This window comes from Osmerus eperlanus, chromosome 12, assembly GCF_963692335.1.
Source record: "Osmerus eperlanus chromosome 12, fOsmEpe2.1, whole genome shotgun sequence".
Lineage (NCBI taxonomy): Eukaryota > Metazoa > Chordata > Actinopteri > Osmeriformes > Osmeridae > Osmerus > Osmerus eperlanus.
Genome location: NC_085029.1, coordinates 12,182,828 through 12,205,636, shown reverse-complemented (window position 1 = coordinate 12,205,636; position 22,809 = coordinate 12,182,828). Strand labels below are relative to the sequence as shown.

The window sequence follows — 22,809 nt, the reverse complement described above, 5'->3', positions numbered from 1 at the left end:
CACTCAGTTTAACCTTGTCCAGACCCACAACTTCCTATTACTTTCTATATGCAGTAAAGTTTGTTAAAGCAGAGTTTGTGTGAAATGTGGATGTGCTTGCGGTTAACAAGTCCAAATATCTCCCCATCTGGACCTCCAGGGACTTCCTTTTTGGTCTTGGGGCAAGGTTTGGGTCCCACTGGGGACACCTACCCAATAGATCTGGAGGGGCTGGGGGTCAGCCCAGTGGGGAAGGTTTCCTTCAACACGGAGGAGCTACTTAACTCACCATCTTGTTTAAAGGTATTTAGAGAGAAAACCTCACAGATTTGCAAAGCCTGCCCTGTGGCTAACAGTGTTACAGTAAGTTAGTTCAGAGATTGAACCATATACAGGTATGCATTTATAATGTAATGTATACTCAATTACGTTTATTGTAAAGGACAGTGCTAAGACAGTATAAAAAACACTCACTCTGGTAAAGACTATGATTTTTAATGTTTTGTAACAATGCCTCAAAATGGGATATAACAAATATAAACAGTATAAAAAACTATGGAACAACTTTCTCTGAGAACAGTGTGAATAACAACTGCATCTGCGACTAGGTCAAAAGGTCAACTGTAAGGCACTGGGAGATGTGTAATCAACAGACATGCTGAGTGTGGCTATACTCAAGCCATGCCATTTGTACATTCATTCCATTATATATCATGTCCCTTATATTATCCTTCTGTATTAAAGTATTCCTCTGTGACAGTGATGGTCCCTAGCTTACCATCATTACAACTCAACTCTGTTGCTGGTTTGTGGAATAACAATCGGTTGGCCGGTAGGATGAACTCTGAAGTACCAACAAGTACCAAAGTAAAATACATTAAGCATATTTGGATGGAGGTATTTGAATGGGCGTCACCAGCATCAAGGAGGTGTGAAGATTCACTAACTTATCATCTAGCCCTTAGCTCTAGGAGCCAGGCCATGTCCCCCCATCTCCAAACCACCTCCTTTACACATGTAGAGATGTCTCTCGACAATGTCCACATCATGACTGGGAGTTTACAGCCCTACATAAAGTATAAGTCTCTGTTTCAATAATATTCCCTGTTTAAAATAATTGTGTTTGATATATAGAAGCTGTGAACCGAACCTTTACTAAACACGTAAATACCTGTTGTACCTCTAGCAATACACAAAGTCAACATTCCATAATTTCAAAGTCAACACACAATTTTAGCATTACAGTAAAACATTGGATATTTCTAAGACACTGAACTGCCCAAGGAACACTGTAACCATTCCATGAGTGGTTTACATTTACACACACACTCTGAACCTGGTGGCCGCGTACCTTCTAGAACTGGGGCTTCATGTCTGTTTGAGTTGCGCTTGATTTCAACAGTCCTGCAGCATGATCAAGCACATTTTATGAGATGAATCCATTTGTTCCACTGGACCAGGAGAGATCAATCAAGCACTCCTCAACTCATTATAAAGGACTGCACCACCAAGTTCAGAATGGAGGAACATTGAATACAGACATGCAGAGAATAGGCATTTTTGATGCAAGGCACTGCTGTTGGTTGTCTACAACTAGAAAAAATGGCTTTTGTAACAGACAACTATGAACATTCACAGTTTGACATCCACACAACACTACCTAATGTCCTTCATTGGCGGAGTGTAGAAGTCCTATTGGCTACTTTGGTCCGGAGATGACAAATGTTGTAACAAAAACTATTTCAGGACAGGAAACAAGATACAAAAACTGTACAATCAATACTGAATAGTGTCCATATAGTCCTCACCTATACTGACTGGACAGAACATGGATGCTCCAGTCTTTCCACATTCAGATATGTAAGGCAGCAACACATCTTCACAAGGCATGAACTCCTCTCTGGGTGGTGCTGTTGATGTGCAGTCTCACCAAAAACACCTCATCCCAAAGAATAAGACCATGCACAGGTGGTGTTATTGTATTATGAAACACACAACTTTGATTCTGTTCTATAGAATGACATATCCCACAGTAGTTAATCCCAGAATCTAGTTTAAGGAAGACAAAACTAATGCATTGGCTTTAAATAATATAGGAATCCATAGAGAAATTGTATAATTACTTCCTACACCTCTAAAGGGACAGTTCACTAATGCATTCCGGGCCATAATCACAACTCCCTCTAGAAATTCAAATCCAAACAACCCAAGGATTTCCTGTAGAGTCCTGTCTTATTATTGACATGTGGAGCAGAGGACAAATGTATCCACAGGCAAGTTATTTGGTAATAAATCATTTTAAAGTGCAAGAAACTTGAACAACACCAATGGTATTTGATTCCCCTTAACAGGTTGTTTTGTCTGCTCCTGTCTGGTCCCTTTTAGAGATGTCCACTCTGCCACCTCTGAGGAGTCCTTCAAATATGACCCCTTGGGTATACACACAGCATACACTTATTGTATGTACAACTCTTCACAAAAAAAAGTAAAAAAAAAAACCCTAATCAACCACAGAAGGTTTTTAAATGGCCTCTTCCTCAATGTTCCTTTTTGGGGTTACTCTTTTGTCCAGTTGGCTGCAACCGCTGATGAACTCAGGGCTCTGATTGGTTCTACCACCTGCCACTCACACTAGCGATGTCTGTGTGGAACTGGCGCGTTAGCCGGCCACTAGCGCCCCCTTCCAGGAAGGATGACCTAATGTTGGAGGCAGGCTCAAACAGCTTCCTCCTGTTCTTGTTCAGTTCTGATATAGAGGGAGAGGGAGGAATAAATACAGTTTTATTAATAAAAAATATAGAAGCCCATAGGATTAGTTATCAAGACCATTCCTTAACACCAAGACAAAAATACAAAAAAGTAATTCTTCAGCCTATCTCGTCTTCATTCTGGAACAAATGAGGTGACTTCCAACGTCTGAGGGCGAGGAAGATGAAGCACCCGTCTTCAAGATTGGACGAAAGTAAAACAAGCAATGCTCCCTCTTTAAGACTCTTTAAGTGACTGGACTGTCAGCACACGGTGATCAGCACACACTACCTCAGTTCCCAGGTTGGGCCCAGACTGCAGTATGAATGCGCTATTCCAGCCAAAGGCAACACAGGGCCCGACGGGCTGCTGTTAGGAGAGGGCTTTTCATGTGAGAGGAGTGGCACTCTCTGTTTATTGTGCTCTGGGTTGGCAGACAGACAGGACCTGACTGGACCGAACATGAGGAAGGACGTTTATGAGGATGAAAGAGAGATGGAGTGTGTCTGAGATGTGTGTGTGTGCACGTGTGGGAGGGGAAGTGCGTTACATGTGTATTGTGTGTGTGACTCCAGATGACAGTGGGTCGGTGAGTCCATGTTGGCCTGTGAGCTCAGTAGAACCATAATGATCCAGCCAAAATCTTCTCCTGTTTTCTGGAGCCTGCCTAACCACACCAGGAAGCCAATGAACTCATAAATACGTAAGTTCCTTATTTAAGTAGTTAATGTTATTGATATTTCAGTCAAGATCCACACTATGTTTTGTAACCACCTGGGATCTACATGAGCTAACTCTTGCATGAGTGTGTGTGTGTGTTTACCTGAGATGGCTAGCAGCATCTTCCTGCGGGCTCCAAAGGTAGAGATCCCCAACTCCTTCAGGTCCTGGTCTGTCAGGGTCAGGAACGTCTGGAGATCAATCTAACACACACACACACACACACACACACACACACACACACACACACACACACACACACACACACACACACACACACACACACACACACACACACACACACACACACACACACACACACACACACACACACACAAACACAAACACACACACACACACAGTAATCAATTACCACATGCAGTTATTGAAAGTCACAAAAATGACAAAGCATCTTACATGGATAAAATGACATTGTGCCTGTTCTCGATCATTTCTATAGTGCTCTGTTCTGTGCTGACAGGGGATGTTACCTCCTGCTGTTGGAAGATGTCCGTGTACTTCCCCAGGCCCAGCTTGCTGAAGAGCTCAGGCAGGTCGGAGCCTTTGAAGGAGGAGTTGAGGCTGCAGGCCTTACTGGAGGCCAGGGAGGAGACCAGGGAGGAGGCCAGGGAGGAGGAGAGGGAGGAGGAGAGGGAGGAGGAGAGGGAGGAGGAGAGGGAGGAGGACAGACAGTCCACGTAGCCCCCTCCTCCTCCACCCCCACACCCCCCAGCACTGCTGCTGCTGCTCAGGTACTGCTCCACTGGGGACAGCGCACAAGAAACATCGGCACAGGACATTGAGAAAATGTTCTCATGATTCACGTAAAGTACATTTTTACATATCTATATAAACTGATATGTTAACATTTTGCATACATGTTCCTTAGTAGACAATATTATTTCTTGTTCTATTATGATTGCAGGCTGTGTATGTATCATACAGTACTTGGTGCTTAACCAGTTTCAGTCGGGGGAGGCGTCTCACACAACTCACCTGCTTTGTTCTGCTTCCTCTTGGGACAGAGGCCTGATGGGTATTCTGAGTGGGCGGACAGAGCCAAGCTGTTCCTGTCTCTCCAGTTGTCTGATTCGCTGCCATTTCCCAGGACCTCCCTACTATTGGAGCGGGACAGGGACAGAGGTGGATCCTGATAGGACACAGAGGCAGGGGGAGGATCAGTGGGAGTTCTGCTCACACATACATGACACAGAAACACACAGAGTTCACCCTGATACCCAGACCAGTAAGGAAAACCAAGGATTCATCCAAAAACAAGACAGTCAGCTAAACATAAGACACGTTTCCTATGGCCTTTCCCTGAAGGATACTGTGGATGAGTTAGGGAGGTGTTTTGTACCTTCCTGTGGTGTTCCAGAAGGTTCCTACCTCGTAGGTGGTGCTCATGGAGGGTTTGTAGGGTACGTGGTTGGCCCTGCGCAGCTCCTTGATGGCCTCAGCAGGCATGGACTTGGAGAAGCCCAGACCAGACCAGGTGTTTGTCGGGGTTCGAACCTCCGTCACCACTGGCTTCTTCAACATGGCTGGAGACAGACAGCTCCATATCAGTGGACACTAGGATTATGCAGCTACAACAACAATACGTGTTGACAGTAGATTGATTTTACTAAAGTTATCAGTGCTATGAGAACATTTATCAAGTTAGAACATAATAAACAAGTAAGAGACCAAGTTAGATTCAAATCTGTTCAAAAATGTCCACTTAAAAGGAATTGAATTGGAGGCAAACATCCTAACCCAGACTGCGAGATAAATTACATGCTTTCACTGGTCACATCATCATTTACAGAATGTTACAGAGGCCATTACCCTCAACAAAACAAGGCATTGTGTGCGTGTGTGTGTTGGTGTGTATGTGTATACTGTAAATCAGAAATAGAGATATAATGATATGCTGGGGCCAGCCAGACTAGTAGCTCGAGAGCCCCAGGCTCTGCTACCACTGCAACCAGACAACATCTTTTACAATTTGTGTCATTTGTTATGGTATGTCATGGCTTTATTTTAGACTATCAACACTCCAGCCTTTATATTTATATAGCCTTATGATTAGTATACTATTTATACAGTACTCCATTAAATGCTCCAGTGAAAATACAGTTACACTTTATCTTTCTCTCTCCCTTTCTCTCTGACTCCCTTCTTACCTTTAGTTGCCAGAAGTTTCTTCTGCTCGTAGTCAAAGGCCTGCATGGCGAAAAACCAGAGACACATTGTGTTTATATTCTACAAGTTATACAGCGGGCAGGTCACGCAGATCTGACCTACATTTCCCAGATCCCCTCACGGTCCAGTCAGCCCACTGTTTATCATTACCCCATTCTGTCACTAGGGTTTAGCAGGGCTGCAGTCGCACACTCTCATTCTAGGGTGATATTTCCATCTGAGCTGACATGTCAAAGGGGGAGAGAGTGGTAGGGAGGGAAGGAAGAAGGTCACAAGGGCTGAATCGTGTTTCCATACGGTCATGAAGGACACCAAGAGATGGGAAGTGCCATGGAGGAGATAAGGGAGATAGACTTTGGAAAAACAGAAAGATGGTGAGATGAGAGTAAGTGTGGACAGGTAGCTAGAACATTTGATCAACGAAGAGGAAAATAGTGCGAGACAGGTAGAAACAGGGGGGGTCACACAGTAGTTGACATTGAGTATCAGTAAATGGATGGAAGGATTTGAAAGATGACAGATGGAGGGAGGTAGTTGGACCCATGGACTGAGGGACATGAGGAGGGGCATTACATGCGTCCATACCTCCATGTTGGCATACGAGGGCTGAGGTTCCAGCCTGATCCTGTCAGAGGTGTGGTGCTGGGCAGCTGCTGCCCGTTCCGCTGCCCTCTCACTGCCCGGCGCCCGCTTGTCTGCCACAGGGCTGTCAGACGCACTGGAGTCGGAGTCAGACAGGAGGCAGTCGGAACTGGACAGGGTTGGAAGGGGAGGTTCAGTAACTCACTTTACCTAAGGCAGTTAGAGGGGGAGGTTGTGTAGAATGCTTGGTGGGGGGTAGGTTAGGGTACTTACTGCAGGTGAGAGTGCTTGGAGCCCTGCAGCAGATCCAGAGCCTGTCGCTTCCCTGAGGCGGTCTTACAGGAAGCCAGCATCTGCTTCAGCTCCACGCCACTTCCTGACTGGGAGGGGCTTCTGGGCATGCCCACCTCCACAAATGCATCATTGGAGCCTGTAACACACAACCATGCACGTCAAACACACACTTTCTTCTTAGCACAGCTCATAATCTCTTTCATTCAAATACATCTGTTGTTCCTTCATTCCTTTCAGCTATCATTGTTCATACGTGACTTAAAAATGTGGAGTTATTCAGTTCCAGTACCCTGGTCCTGGACAGTCTTGCTGGAGCAAGGTTCTGATGGACAGCGACTGCCGGGCTCCTGGGCCGAGTCGCTGTGGTTACTATGGTTGCTGTGGTTACCATGGTTGCCGTGGTTGGGGTTCAGCACCTGGTCAGCCAGGCAACCTGTTGTTGACATACGACTGTACACGGAGCTGGGGTGCTGGACACACACACATTGTTGTTACAAAACTACATAGAAATTCTTGATGGACTCACTCATTTAAGGACCGTCCAAGCTCCTACCTTGATAAGCCCGTTGAGCACACTGACAGCCTTGCTGCAGTCAGGGACCCCATTGGTCTGGGAGTCTCTGGGGGTGAGGCCAGGGGGAGGGGAATGAGTGGAGTGTGTGTACGCCTGGAGGGGGGTCAGGCCTGGCGGGGGGGAGGGGGTGGAGTGTGTCTGTGTGTATCCCTGAAGGGGTGCGAGGCCGGGGGGGGGAGATGGGGTGGAGTGTGTGTATCCATGGACACTGGAGAGCAGGATGCTGGTGAGACGGGCCTGGTTGGCTTGATGGATCAGCAAGGGAGGGGAGAACCCTGGAGAACACAGACAGATGCCCTCAGCCAGGATGGAGACATACAGGGGTCATCTGTGTGTGTGTGTGTGTTGGGGAGCCTTACCAGGTGTGCCGACCGTGTTGGGGAGGGAGGGGGGCCAGGGGGTGGGGGTCCCAGAGCCGTGGCCAGGGGTGTGCAGGGGGCTGATGGAACTGTTGAGAGCGTTGAGCAGAGAGCTGTGAGCAGCGGAACTGGACATGGAGGCTGAGACTGGACCCAACAGACCTGAGAGAGAGAGAGAGAGAGAGAGAGAGAGAGAGAGAGAGAGAGAGAGAGAGAGAGAGAGAGAGAGAGAGAGAGAGAGAGAGAGAGAGAGAGAGAAAGAGAGAAAGAGAGAGAATTAGTTAAAAGCCTAAACCAAACCCTACAAATATCCCTAGGCGTAAACACACTACAGAACTCTCCATAAGACTCGACCATGAAAAAAAACAAGTGAATGTTCAGGGCCTGTGGGTTAGAAAACAGTCATTACGCTCCTGAAATACACATCAGATCAGTCAGAGCTACAATCAGCAGAAGCTCTGCTCACTATAGAGCAGGTCTTTACCGCACGGTGGTTAGCCAGTCCAGGAAACAAGCTAGCTTTACTAACTGTTGACGCTATATCCAGTATCCATGCAGACACAACTGAAGCAGAGCCAGCACGCATACCTCCGACCTGCGACCGGCGGAACAAAAGCTACTAAAATGACAAACACAAACCACCAGACAAGGTTGAATTTGAGGTGAATCCAGCTCTGCGACTGAAATGTGACGACGACATGCTGTCGTAAATTAACAGGATGTTTGCGAATAGTCAGGATAGTTGTGGATTGTGGATGTGTTTCGTCTCACCCAGGCTGGTGAGTCCCAGGCCAGCGGCGGCTGTGGCCGAGGCCAGGATATCCAGCTCTGTTGGGGTCCCGGCTGGGCCTGCAGAGGGGGGGCTGCAGCGGGACCCGGGGCCGGGGGAGCAGGGCGAGGAGGAGGAGGAGAGGAGGAGGAGAGGTGGAGCGGAGGAGAGCCCGTTGGTGTCCAGCCCCAGAAGAAACCTTCTGGCCTCGTACATGTTGACTGCATTCCTCTCCACGCTCTTCACTATTACAGACTAGAGGAGAGGAGGGAGGGAGGGGTAAGGACGAGGGGATGGAGATGGAAGGAGAGTGACGAGCAACAGATACAAAAAGAAAGAGTGAAGAGACAGAAGTGAGACACCAGAAGGGAACCTCCACTCTCCACTGACAGAGTTGGGAGTCAAAGATCCCGAGCTTCTGGAAGGCCCTGAGAATATCTCTCCGTTCCACCAGAATCAGCCAAACGGACCAGCTCAAACAAAGCTATCAGGTGTCTCACAGTAACACAAGGAGCCACGCTCCACACTGATCCACTGGAAGTTTAGAATGGAACCCAAGGCTACTTTTATTCAGATTTACAGCCATGTTCAGGGTTGTGGAGAGAAACACAGGGAATGTTTCCACAGTCTATCCGGAACCACAGCAGGAATCCAGCTCTGATCTACAAAACCAAATCTCAGGGATATGATTATAGTCTGAAACTGAGGTGGTTTAGTAAAGACTAGAGACTTAAAAACTGCTTTCGCTTAAATGTATTTTGTACAGGAAACCCAAGTCTGATTCCTGCTTGTGTGTGCGTACCTTGTTGGGTTGTTTGGGTTTGGGTTTGAGGCTGATGAAGACATCCAGCTGCTCCATCAGAGAGGAGACCACCTGGGGATCCACCTCCAGCTCCTCCTTAATGTCAAACATCAGGACCAGCGGCAGACAACCCTGCAACACACACACGCAAGCACACACACACATTGTGGAGGGGATACCACTTGTAAATGAATTGTTCTATGATCACGCTACATAAATACGTACTGAAGACAGTGTACTCTGATAATTTGTCTATGGAGTGGCGTAGTCCTGGGTCTTACCATGAGATATTGCCTGGCCAGACACACGGCCTCGATGCTGCCCTGGACGAACACCGTGGACTTCCTCGGGGCGCCGCCTCCAGCGCTGCCCGGCTCGGGGAAGTGGACCTGGGCGCCGGTCTTCTGGGAGATGTGCTTGATGTTGGAGGCGTTGCGGCCCAGCATGAAGAGGTGGTGCTGGGGGGCGATGTCCAGCTGGGTGGATACAGAGATGGCCCCCGCCAGGCCCCCCGCCAGGTGCTCAAGCAACACTGCTGTGCCACGCTGGGGTGGACAGAGGGGGGGGGGGGATAAACATGCAGAAGGTCACACACACACAGGGAGGGCAGCACACACATCTGTGTGCACACAGAACATACACATACAGCCGTGGCCAAAAGTATTGGGAGCGACATACATTTTGTGTTTGCAAAGCTTGCTGGGCCTTGGCATAAAAAGACTGCTAACATCATTTCAGTAAGTCAAATCATCAGCACAGGGGAAAGTGTGAACTAGTGCTAGCCAGGTGAAATCATTCTGATTGGATTTTAAGAGTAGATTGAATGCTGTGAGGGGAGGGGACTATTTGCATATATTGAAAATGTTCGCCCCAAAAAAGCTTAAAAAATATGAAATGTGCCTTATTGTATTCCAGTATTCTATAGAAACGTGAAAAAAAATTCCTCAAATACTGAACCAGCAAACTTTGCAAAACACAACATTTGTCATTGCCAAAATGTATAGCCACAACTGTACACATTCGTTTGTAAGTGATTGTGGTTGTGCACAGTTGAGTACAGCACAGCAGATATGCGGCAGAGCAGAGCTGTAGTGGTGAGCAGGACCGGAGGCTGGCCTGGGTCTGCTCTAGCCACTGGGTTTGGCATGCCCCTCTCTGACCAGACCTTGTAACACATACCACCCATAGTAGGAGGCCCACACACTAAATATCTTGCTTTCAACACACAAGCACAAACACATGCGTGCACATACACATGTTAACACGCACGCCATAGGTCCATCTAGAGAAGTGTGTGCTGTGGGAAAGGAAGAGGCCAGGCTGCACACACACACAAACTCCAAGGTCAGGGGGAGTGTGGGGGAACCAAGACCACAAGACATACAACGTACAAGACTACAGACTCCAGATCTAATTCCCCACTCCCTGCCCTTGTCTCTACACAGAATGCCATAAGCAAGCCTGTGGCCAGCCAGTCAGCCAGCAAGCCAGTCAGTCAGTCTGCCAGAGCATGTACATGGCCCATCTCTGAGGACGGGGGGAAGTCATGAGGAAGGTATTACAGTAACTGTATTATTTGCAGGCACAGTAGTATGAGGGGTGTACAGTATGTAAGCAGGGATTTTGTTGAGGTTAATCAAACCAGATAACGAATCAAAGCATGGACGTAGGTCTGACGGTAAAATACACTTTCACTTTCAATCTCTGTCTGTCTGTCTGTCTGTCTGTCTCTCTGTCTGTCTGTCTGTCTCTCTCTCTCTCTCTCTCTCTCTCTCTCTCTCTCTCTCTCTCTCTCTCTCTCACACACCCTACCTTGACATTGTCTGTGTTGTTCTGCGACCCGCGGACCACGCCTGTGGTTCCGTAGAGGCGCGAGCGCTGCCTGAAGGCCACGGAGATGTTGTAAGTGTGGGAGATGTGCTGGATGGCCGGGGAGCTGGGGTCAGGGTTCACCTGGACTATCACAGGGAGCTCAAACATCAACACCAGGGGCAGCAGCTCCTGGGGGGGGGGAGGTAGGGGAGGGACGAGAGGAGAGAGAGAAGGGTTACTATGGCCGAACACACACTTACACAAACATACACATGGAGGTGCAAGCACACAGACAGACACGAGTTACAGTACAGTCTGGTGTACACAGGGTACCATCAGAAGTATGCAGTGGGTTCCCCCTCCAACGTACAGGGAAGCCACACATTAGACCTCGGCCCCAAAACATGGGCCTGATCAGATCCATATGCTTTGGGGCCACCTTGGGGAAGGGGAAGAGGGTGGGGGGCTCACTGTATGGCTCAGTTCAGACTAATGGGGGGGGGGGCACAGAGACACTAAACATACATGTCGTGATATCTTTTCCGGGACTCTCTAGGAAACCTAGGGTGGATGTAAGGATTAGATGACTCAACCAACACTATAAAAACCATCTGTTTCTTGGATAGACATGTTCTTATTATCACAGACATTGTATTGTTTATGTATGCCCTGTATTTTATCCCCAGCGTGCTGGATGGGATCATTCACCCTGAACATTGCACTGAGACACTTTGGCGGATCTGGGACTCTCTGAAAATGCGTTTTATTTTGGTGTCGTTGAAGCAGTTCTGCAGCATTAGAGAAGTTTATTTTATAAACAGAGTTGCCTAGACATCTTAGCCGGCTCCTGACCCTGGTCAGAGGCACTGCTGCTTGTAATAATGTATTATGCATACTGGGAAGTGTATTGACTTAGACAATACATTAACAAGGGCTTGTTTAATAATTGTGACTCATACCACATGAATGTGATCCATAGAAAAAGCGTGGCAAATGTTTAAACAGCCTAATCTGGTTCCGGCATCAGGCCTGCAAGGCACAGTTAATCTAGTGGACTCAGTTAGCGGCCGTCTATGAACTTGTTCCACAGGAAACAATGGGAGAAATGGGTTTATGTCGGGAAAATCTGCATCTCTTCTTGGCAGCTAAATGAAGAGACCAGTTGTTTTCAGTTTTTAACAAATATTTGAACAAAGAAAGAACGGATAACCCCTCCGTCCAGCTGTGAGGATTTGGGTGAGCGGGTCTGGCGTGAACACTGCCTCAGCTGTCCACTTGGTGGCACTGTGTCAGGATCCCAGATTGGTGCTGACTGGAATTCCGCCTTCATAAACAGAAAAAAAAATAGAAGGCAAGGCCAGTGGTGGGAGATGGAATTTATACTGGCACCCTCTGGAGTAGTCACGCGAGGAGTTGGAAAGAGATTGAGAGAGAGAGAGAGAGAGAGAGAGAGAGAGAGAGAGAGAGAGAGAGAGAGAGAGAGAGAGAGAGAGAGAGAGAGAGAGAGAGAGAGAGAGAGAGAGAGAGAGAGAGAAAAGAGAGAGAGAGACCACTCATCTCACCACTCATCTGTTGCTTATATACTCTGGAGCCACGGCCCAAGGCCTCTGCATTTCCAAGGTGCTCATTTCTTACAAATTTCTTGCTTAAACAATGGTTGAGCCCTATGGTTGCTGGCTGTGGCTGGAGAGGAGAGAGAGGGCTGGTCTAGCTGTGGTTGGGCCCCTGTGCAGACAGAGGGAGGCCGCCAGCCCAGCACCACACTCCACCTTGTTATTCTTGGTCCTCTACGGAGAGGAAGCATGTGTGTGTAAGTGTGTGTGTGTATGTATGTATGCAGGTTCAATAGCATGCAGAATGTGCGTGTGTGCCTGTATTTCCAGCAGTGCAGAAACCTGAGCAGGATTTGGACCCTGGGACTACATCCATGGTGTACCCAGCACACTACCTTCACCTCCTTTACCTCCACCTATCCCATCCCCTCCTCTTCCTCAACCTACCCCATCCCTTCCTCCACCTACATCCTCATCACTTCCTCTACCTCCCCCTTTTAATCCTCCTCCCACCACTTTGACACATCCACCTGGATCTCTGATGTGGATGTAAGGAGAACCAAGACACTGATGTAGAAAACAATGACATTCAATAGGACAGAATGTCAACAAGCAGACCAAAAACACTGAATTAAGGATTTGGGACTTAGAGGGATTTGCTGTTTACAACGGAAAACGTGCAACATGTGGTTCAACCACGAGGCTAGCCAATCCACAAGGTTTATCATCACAGCTTGACCAATCAGGGTCAGAGTCTTATTCTCCCAGCCTTGGCAGCTGTGTGGGAGTGTTTGTTGTGTTGCCATGGAGATGGAGACGCGGGGGGTCTGATAAGTGCGTGCACACCAGAACTATGCAGCCCGGATGGAGAGTCGAGACAAACACACACGTGCAGTTGTCGTTACTTACTCTGATTTTCGCTCTGGCTGCTTCAACACCCCCTGGTTGACCAGCAATGGATACCTGAAGGAGGAGAGGGAGAGATAGTATGAGAGAGTATGAGACTGAGAGCCAAAGACATTGAGACAGACAGAGACAGACAACCCTAGAGAAAGTAACACAGATAAGATAGTGGTGAATCATAAAAATAAAATAAAATCCTCCATTCATGTCTTGCATCATGAACACTACTCTGGGGGGAAAAGTGAATCCAGTTGGTATGTTTCATCACTTCAGTGAGCAGCACACACACACGCACGCACGCACGCACGCACGCACGCACGCACGCACGCACGCACGCACGCACACACACACACACACACACACACACACACACACACACACACACACACACACACACACACACACACACACACACACACACACACACACACACACACAGTTTGTATTATTTTACATAATCTGCGTTTGGGTCTAACTGGTACCAGTGATTTCCACTCCAGCCCCTGGTGCTACCTGTCACCAGCTCCCCTCAGGATCCAGGGAGAGGGGGAGGGCTGTCTCAGCAAGGGGGAGCTGGGCTTCCACAATCATATCTTTGCTCAATATCTACATTCCCTCATATCAACAGGTTGGGAAACACAGCTCACCTCGCCACAGACTACTCCAGACAAACTGCCCCCTTCTCCTGCATTTTACTCCTCTATTTCTCACCTCCTCCACTCCCTCTATATGAAGCTATGTAGATCCACACAAACAGGCACACTTTTCAATAAACACAAACACACTATCCCCCACGCAGTCAGCCAACCATCCAACCAGCCAGCCAGCCAGTTTGCCAGCCAGCCAGCCACCACTGCACCATAGTATCAGACAGACCTGGTTGCTCTTCTCCGCCTGGTTGTTGCGGTTGGAGTCAGGGAAGTGGATGTGGCAGCCGGTCTCCTCCATCACCTTCTTGATGTTGTTGCCCCCCTTCCCGATGACGTGGGAGTGCTCTGTGTGGGACACGTCCATCTTCAGGGTCACGCGGTTACTCTGGCAGGAAGACACGGGAAGCACAGCAGCAGGACAGCTGATCACACACGACATCCATCCACAGAACGTGGTAGGAACGGGGAGGCTGCGTGTGTGCGTTTCACCATGGTGAAAACAGGTACGGGAGTATTTGCATCCATCACAGTTTGTTTGGTGTCTGACAGGTTCTGGCTGTGTGTGTGTGCGTGTGTGTATCTATCCATGTGTGTCCTCCACTTACCTTGGTGTCAAGCACTGACATGATCCTCTCCTTAGCCTCCTTCACACTCTCTCTCTTCCCACACACCTTGATGTGAGGGTCTGGGGACAGAGAGAAATAGAGGGAGATAATGAGTGGAGTATAAGGAATCGAGGGCTATACAGACAGATGAGGGTAATATACTTATATGACTGTCATTCCAACCAGCTCACCCTGTCTATGATCTTTGTCTCAAACACACAGTCTTTGTCCTACAGTTCTCTGGCTGTATGCTCATAAATCTTCAGTAACTTACTGTAACATCCTCCAGAGCAAATCCATTTCTGGACCATTACTCAAGGCTCCACAGCTGCATATTGCATGGAGCTTTAACCCAAAACTGGACTGACTAAACCAGAAACGAAGACTCACTAGTAAAAAGGTAAAAAAACAATGGGTTGTTCAAGTTCATGGGAGTTGCCATCTACCCTTGAATGGAAATGTTACTGCAGTAGACTTTCAGATAGGACTTCCCCTGATGGTACCAGAGTTAACTTTCATGCTACTCTGTGACTACTGGGTCTGGGCCACCGGGGGAATGCAAGATGGTTCTGAATGCCAGAGGCAAAAGAGAGACAGAGAGAGAGAGAGAGAGAGAGAGAGAGAGACAGAGAGAGAGAGAGAGAAAGAGAGAGGGGGGGGGAAGCCTTTCTAAATTCCTGTACAATGCAGCGGTGTCTCTCCCGACCATGAAAACTAGAAGAACATTGATTGGTTCTGATTAAACAATTTGACCGCAAAGAGAATCTGGTTGTGGGGAGGAGAAGGAGAAAGACAGCCAAGGCTGATCTAAAGACTGGCTAGCTGCTAGCCACGGCGCCTGGGGAAAAGAGCATTACACAAATTACATGTAATGTGAGCATTCTCTGAGGCCTAATCCATGCTGCCTGGAGACCAGCCTGCTAAACTGTGGTGAGTTGTCAAACTCCCAAACCACACAGAAATATTATAATCTGGATGGGATTCTGGACCCTAGTCAATGCAGCGCGGTGGGAGCAGGAAGTGCGATTACATTGGAGGTCGCAACATCACGATTTCCTGTCTGTCATCTAGTGTCACTTTGCCTTTGGTGAGCCTTAACAACAGCTGAGGTGGTCAGCTAGTAACAGCAGGCCGACACTACTTAGTCACCACTCAGACTTTAAAACTGTTATTGATGGAGGCTGGAAGTACAAGGCTTACTCTCTGTGTTGACTGTTCACGGAAATCTCTATAGAAGTCTTAATAAGTACTATTGACAGACACTTGGAGCACTTCATCAGAGTATTGACTGTGTGTGTGAACTAGCCGTGTCGGTTTCCAGGCCATCGCTCTGCATCCCTCTCTGTGGCAGGGTCAACAGTGAGTGTCAGGTCGGACACACACCATGTGCTGGTGCCTGTTGACAGAGCTGGAACACAGCAGGACAACACACAGCCGTGACAGCACACAGTGTCACACACACGCATACACACACACTTACAGATGGACAAGTCACTACAGACACAAAGTTATGCCCTTTTGCACAAGGTAGTTAGGTAGATACACACACATACATATGCTATGCACACACAAACACACACACAGTCATTGTGGGGTAGTAGAGCTGAAGAATGTGACCTAAAATGGATAGATGCTTTATCTTGCTGACAGAATGTTTCTTGGACCCTTTTCTGACATCGGTTACATTACATCTGGCGTGCATGTACTGTACGTTCTGTACTGTAACCACTAAAAGACACAGACACAAACAGCTGTGTTTGTAAACTTGCTCTGGACCTGTTGATTGGAAGATAACAACAAATCAAGAGTTTGAAGGTGAATGAAAACAACCATGCGATCGTCTTCAACCAAGTCTAATCCCTGGGAATAAAAGGAGAAGTGAACATTTGGAAAAGCAATGTTCTAAAACAGCTGCTGGACTGGACAATCTTATAGTGTTTTTGAGACACAGTCTCATGCCTCGTCCCCCTCAACATGCAATAATGATTCCAACGTTTCCTTTCAAGCTACCTTTAATTTCAGTTGGATTCCATGCCTTTTCATCAAGCAGTAATGGAACAAGTTCTTGAGAAATAAACAAAAATGTGACTTTGCTCAACGATAATAACCAAACACATATTCAAACACTTATGAGACAATTAAGCTGTCATGAATTCTGGTGAAAAACTGGAGGGATAAAAATAAGACAAAGAGAGAGAGGGACAAATAAAACGATAGAGAGATAAAGATAAAGACCTTGCTTTTGAGTCCAAAAGCAAGGGTAAGAGTGTAAAAGACACAGAGAAAGAGAAACAGATCAAAGAACAGAGGCAGAATGGCCAGTTAATGATGGAAGGTTCAGTTGAGTCTCAGTAATCGTGTTGCAGTGGAAGAGTCAGGCTGTCCCCTGGCTGTTCTCGTCAGAGAGGCAGGAAACATATCTGTTTTTTTACAACATATTTTGAATTGTTGCACAGCCATAAGCAGGGGCTGCACACAGTTACAGCAGCTCTAGGGCTTTGAGATTATTTGGACCTAAGGGCACTGAAGACACACACACACACACTCATGCTGCTATACTGTTCAGACATCTCCACCTCTTTGTCTCCTTAGCGTACACTTAGAGTACGCTAAGGAGAGTAGCAGAATAACATCTGTGTATATAATATCACCAGTGAAGACAGCTGATTAATGCTGGAGGTTTTAAAGGGAGGGGGAAGGGGGAGTAAAAGGGGAGTAGGACAGCTTCCTGTTGCTTCACAGATAAAGGCCAGCTCTTCGGGGAATAATACACTGTTTAAAACAAAACAAAAAGAAAGTTCCAGTAAAGCACATATCCACACTTTTAGTCCACTAATCAAAAGTGTTAACTTAAACCAATCATCTAAAACCATATAGCAGACCGCTTCAGCTTAATTAGAACACACACATTGTAACACAACCATAAATCAACATTTGCCTGACAAGGTCATTACATTCTAACAACCAAACAGGGCTGTTGTCATGGTGACAACTCATTTTCATGTCCGGAGTGTATCGTTTATTTATTTTTTACACTATAACAAATGTCTGCAGGAGTGATTCATCTCCCTGGGAACCGGAGACCGGGAGTGTTGGCCCAGACAGGGCCATGACAATGGGGTCCACGGGCCACCGTAAAACCGGAGAAGCCAGCATTCCCTCTGGATCCTGGACAGTCAACCTGGAAGCATGGCACCACACCAAACCAATCAAAGGCCTGGCTCTGGGTTGCCAGGGCAACGATCAAGAAACTGTCACGTGTGAGTATGACAATAGTTGTGTGTGTGTGTGTGGGGGGGGGGGGGTGAAAAAGAAAGAGAGCCAGAAAAGGATAGAACTGGGTAGCTCCAACCAGCGTTGTTCCAGCTGCTACCCCATAGTGGATACCTACAACATAGGCAGGCACCACTCTCTGGTGCACCCATATATCAGCGCAGAGCAGGGCAGTCTGGGACTGGCAGGCCAGGCCACAGGGATTGATTTATACCCCAGGTCATGGTTGGTTTGGCTGGGGTTTGCGAGGGAGGAGAAGTGAGGCTAAATGTCAGCCAGGGTCTCTCCCTAGGTTTATGGGTGAAGCTGTTAAAGGTTTTGGCCAAACTTGTCGACTCTGAGAGGACCAGGGGGCCTCGGTCAACAGAACAGAATTATTCCTGTCAGGATGATCAAGGTGATGATGAGGGGCGAGGTGGCAAAGGAACAGGCCAGGAGTAAAAGAAGGAGAAGGGGACATAAAAAGAGGAGGAGGAAGGAGGATGAAGAGGGTAGAGAGAGGAAGGAGGAGAAAAAGAGTGAGGATTCAAAAGGTCAACAAGTTAATAGATACATCTCCTCTCTCTGGTGAGTCCTCCTCTCTAAGCAGTCAGAGTGAGCCCCCTCTGCTTTAGATTTACTGGATGTATCTGGAGAAGTCCTACAGTCAGCTGGTCTCATACCACAGGCTCAGAAGGTCTCCCACTGGTACACCCCGGAGTGTTCTGGAAAGGGAATGTTCTGGGAAAGTTCCAAACTCTAAAACAGTCTGAGTTCTCTGTTCTGCAGGGTGAGGTGGATGAGCTGTCTATTTCAGCGAACTATCAAACACTCCTACATGCTCACTGTTACAGTCAAACACCGAACCAGCACTGACGAAAACTAGCACACGCAAACACACACATGAACTCACACACTCACAGACATGCAGGCAGACAAGACAGGGTGCTGTTCTGCCTCTAGGGACCCTGGGAGTTGGAGTCTGGTGGTACCCCCACATGTCAGAGCTACGCTGGTGTCTCTCTATCTCCAATTAGTCCAGTTGCTGTACGCACTATCAAGATAACTGCTCACCGTTATGTAACATTCCTCTCTGTTTAGTCAACGTTCCACGGCATCTGCCAACACATACCCACACACACGTGAACACACACTGGCCTGAGATTGGAAAGACCTTTGACCTCAACCTTCAGTAAACATCTGAGTACCATTTATGGATGAGCGTACGCAATGTGGGAGTGAGGGTCAGATCAGACAGTCTAGAGGATCCCTGATCTAAAAACTGGTTTATTAGAGCTCTGGTCTAAGTGTGCTGTTATTTTTTAGATGGACTACGACATTGTCACTGCAAGACAAGCGCTCCATCGTTGTTCGCACGAGAACGCGAAACAGCAAACACAGGAAACCGTCCCGCTAGGGTCCAGTGACCAGACCGTAAACACCACCAGACCTCACCAGAACATCACAAGGCATGCGAAGGAACGGTTGGAAGATCCCTGTGGTGAGTAAGGGACCACTGAGGGTTTAAGAAGCTTCCTCGTCCACCATGTTTGGCTTCCACGGCTTGAGTGAGATCACAGCCCGAGCTCCAGAAAATTCCCTGGAATCAATTTTGGAAAATGACTTGAGCTTACATGTCCCTTTCCGTGCCACAAGCCTCGCAAAAGGCTTTTTTAGGAGTTTTACCTAGGGTGTACAGTGCAGTAGAGTGCCATCCACCCATCCCCTGTAAGGATTCTAAAGGAGATCAGGATGTGAAGGTACAGTCAGCCGTGGACCTCCCTGTGGGGAGACAAACAGAGGCTCCCACTAAGGACTCACCCTTCTTGGACTTGGCCCCGATTTTCAGCTTGGACGGCCAGGCTATCTGGGTCCTGGTCTCTTCCATCACCTGCAGGGGACATCATTAGACCATTAGGACAAAAGGACTAGTTGGAAGGAGAGAGATGAAAACATTAAACATACACACCAGAAAGTCATGACAAAGAATTGCCTTTTACTCATGTCAGGTTTGGATACTGTACAAATGTGTGTTTGTGTGCGAGGGTGCGTGTGTGTGCGTGAGAGAGTCCAAGCAAAACAATGTGAACCATGACATTTACAAGACCACCGCTCCACAAAGTTCCTGTCCAGAAACCAGGGGATTTATTAAGACGAAGAAAAAAATGCAGTTGGTGAACTTGGAAAAAGAGCCATGAAAACCTTGAAACCTAGCCCAGAGAGTTTCTAGCTGTCTGAGATGTAGCAGGGTGTCAGGGTCTGTTGGTATAACTGCTGCCAGCTTGAAACACTGTTCACTCTGACCCCTATCTTGGTACAGTGAGTCAATCTAGCAGATGCACACACATATGGATAAACAACAGTGAGTCAATGAAACCAAGTACAATATATTCTCATCTGTGTACAGTACAATGCAGCCATCTATATGGTTTCCGCCCGGTATGGAGTGCTTTTAAACCTCCATGGTAAAGCTCTGCTGAGCCTCCTGCCTGGGTCCTCTGGTCCAGTCTGGCCCACGGCCCACTCTCACACCCTGGGGGGCTGTTGTTCTGTTCAGGGGTGGACACTGTTCATGGTCTGGTCATGCCAGAGCACACACACACACGCACACACACACACACACACATTGTCTCTCTGGAGAGGCAAATGTTAGTGTTTTATGACGTGCTATCAAACACTTATTTTTGTTTTGACAATTGACGTTTGAGATTCACTGAAATGTGACACAGCATCACAGAAGTGAATGAAAGCACACACATGCTCAAACGCAGATGCACAAATGCGCATAAACGCACATGCTTACAGACACACGCGGATCTTACGCGTTTCGACGCTATTTTGTCGTGGGATACAGTAATGTTCTACTTGGGACTGACTGTGCTCCTCCAGTTGATCGATAGTAACCTCTCAGACGTACTCAGGGTCCAGGGAACCTGTCTGTCCACAGCACATCTGGGTGAGAGCGTGCAGAGAGGAGCGTGTCTGACACCTGTTCTCTCCCTCTCTGGATCCCACTGGATCAGTTGCAGGCCCCCCCCGAGTGTACACACCTGAACGCACCAGCCAGGACACGGCACAGTACTCCCAGTCCACACACCCACCCAGTCCACACCCCCACACGGCTCAATTAGAACAATGTTAAAAGAGTGTGTGACTCCGACTGTTAGTTCAGCTGGGTCCTGTGAGACCTGCTGAGCTGGCGAGGAGGAGGAGGGAGCAGGATCAAGATGTGTTTGGCCTCCCTCACCCTGGCTGTGAATTCATGTGTCGTCTGGGAAGAATACAGGGTGTCCTGGATCATTGCTGAACCCTGGTCCCACATCTGCCCCGTGACATTCAGTTTATAGTGATCCTATTAAGTACAGCCAGGTTCTAAAACCAGATTAGCCAAACCAAAATTTTGGTTTGGCTTCGATGATAACTTGATTCTGATTGTCTGGATGATTTGATCACTTTACCTTTACTGACAATTGTACATTATGTGCATTTCACAGCTCTTGTGAGTCATTTTCCTCTTCTCTTACCACCCTTCACATTTACCTTGACGACGCAGATTTTGTATAGTGTGGCGGTTACTCCGTGGTGTTGAGCTATGTCTTGCAGTAGCTCCATTCATACATACCACAGACCTATGTAATGGACCTAGTGACTAACTAATAAAAGAGAAACTGAAATAACTCCTTCCTTAATGAAATACACATGGCTAGGCTAGAGTGCTTCCCAAATACAAAACAAACACATCCATACACACACACAGTCAGAGAAGAGTCATAGCCATATTGTATACGGCAACATCTGTGAACTATTAAATGGACTCATCATCAGTAACAAAGCAGGACCTACACCAACGCAAGACTCCCATGGGTTCCTCTCAGTGGACTTCTCTGACCAGCATCAACTTCTCAGGAGTCAGACTGAGCTATGATCTCAGCCACTTTAGATTCAGAGATGATTCACAGGGGATTTTGAGCCTGGCTATTTATAACCACACACACACACATGTTATTTTGATTAACATTCCCTCAAATAAAAGCTGTAATCTGAGACTAGCTCCTGACCTGCCTGCCTGCCTGAAACACAGGCCTGTATTGTCATCCTAAATGAACTAGCTGAGCGTTCTCTGGCCCCAACTCTGGGATGAGCAGTTATCTCATTTCATATCACCATTGTTTACACTGCAGATCTGCTTAGTCATTCTGTCAATGGAGCTTCGCATAATACTGAACGTGTATGAGTACTTGGGGTCTGGGCTGGTCCGACACACAAGAGCCCTGGGATGAGCTGATCTTAAATCAACTTGCCAAGGCAGAAAATTGGAGAATCCCAGCAGAAACGACCCTCGGCCAGTTTATAGGAGCATTACTATATTCACACACACACACGCACACACACACAATGTGAGTATAGAGATATAGGGTATTAGAAACACATGGACATCTATCCCACTCACAACCTGTTGCAGGGCAGGGGAAACCCCGAGCTATTGTTATGGTAACCTTAATGAAGACAGAGAGGAATACCCCATAGCCTCAGCACTACATCACAGCCCAGAGGAATCACGCACAGACGGTAAGAACACAGACTAGTCATCTCTCACACTGAGTGGGAGGAAGAAAGGAGGTTGAGGGGAGGGGGGGAGGAGGAAGGAGAGTGGTTCCATATGATTCTGTTCCGTGAGATACTGTTATCCCAGAGAATTCATACACAAACTCTCTCCCACACGTTCATTGTGTTTGTCACCCTGATTCTCTTTCACCCTCTTGCCGTGGTGACGTCAGTCAGGTGACATCACTGTATGATGTTCATTTGTTTCCATGAACGCAGTTAGAAGGACTTCAAGGTGAGTCACAGTAGAAATCGAACCTCTAATCCTAGAGAGCTTGAAAGGTGACGGGTCAAAGAAGAAGAAAAGAGGTGGTGGTTTATATTACATGTGTATGCATGTGTGTGTGTTTGTCTAAAGATAGTTAATAAATCAGTCTGGCAGGAGGACTAGGATATCAGCAGGGAGCTTCAGATC

At 47.5% G+C, this 22,809-nt stretch overlaps 1 protein-coding gene across 1 annotated transcript in view; it reads right to left on the bottom strand.

Annotated features, from left to right (window-relative positions):
- Positions 1-458: 458 nt before the first annotated feature.
- LOC134031433 (protein bicaudal C homolog 1-like) overlaps positions 459-22,809 on the bottom strand; it is a 28,329-nt gene continuing 5,978 nt past the window's right edge. The window contains exons 3-21 of the mRNA XM_062475051.1: positions 19,611-19,680; positions 14,538-14,617; positions 14,159-14,317; positions 13,289-13,342; positions 10,827-11,015; positions 9,296-9,559; positions 9,015-9,146; positions 8,215-8,467; positions 7,444-7,605; positions 7,064-7,359; positions 6,800-6,980; positions 6,490-6,646; positions 6,220-6,385; positions 5,616-5,655; positions 4,837-4,991; positions 4,444-4,597; positions 3,939-4,210; positions 3,551-3,650; positions 459-2,725 (exon numbers count right to left, since the gene is read on the bottom strand). Coding sequence (XP_062331035.1) covers positions 2,592-2,725; positions 3,551-3,650; positions 3,939-4,210; positions 4,444-4,597; positions 4,837-4,991; positions 5,616-5,655; positions 6,220-6,385; positions 6,490-6,646; positions 6,800-6,980; positions 7,064-7,359; positions 7,444-7,605; positions 8,215-8,467; positions 9,015-9,146; positions 9,296-9,559; positions 10,827-11,015; positions 13,289-13,342; positions 14,159-14,317; positions 14,538-14,617; positions 19,611-19,680 — 3,018 coding nt within the window. The 3' untranslated portion in view covers positions 459-2,591. The remainder of the gene's footprint in view (positions 2,726-3,550; positions 3,651-3,938; positions 4,211-4,443; positions 4,598-4,836; positions 4,992-5,615; positions 5,656-6,219; positions 6,386-6,489; positions 6,647-6,799; positions 6,981-7,063; positions 7,360-7,443; positions 7,606-8,214; positions 8,468-9,014; positions 9,147-9,295; positions 9,560-10,826; positions 11,016-13,288; positions 13,343-14,158; positions 14,318-14,537; positions 14,618-19,610; positions 19,681-22,809) is intronic.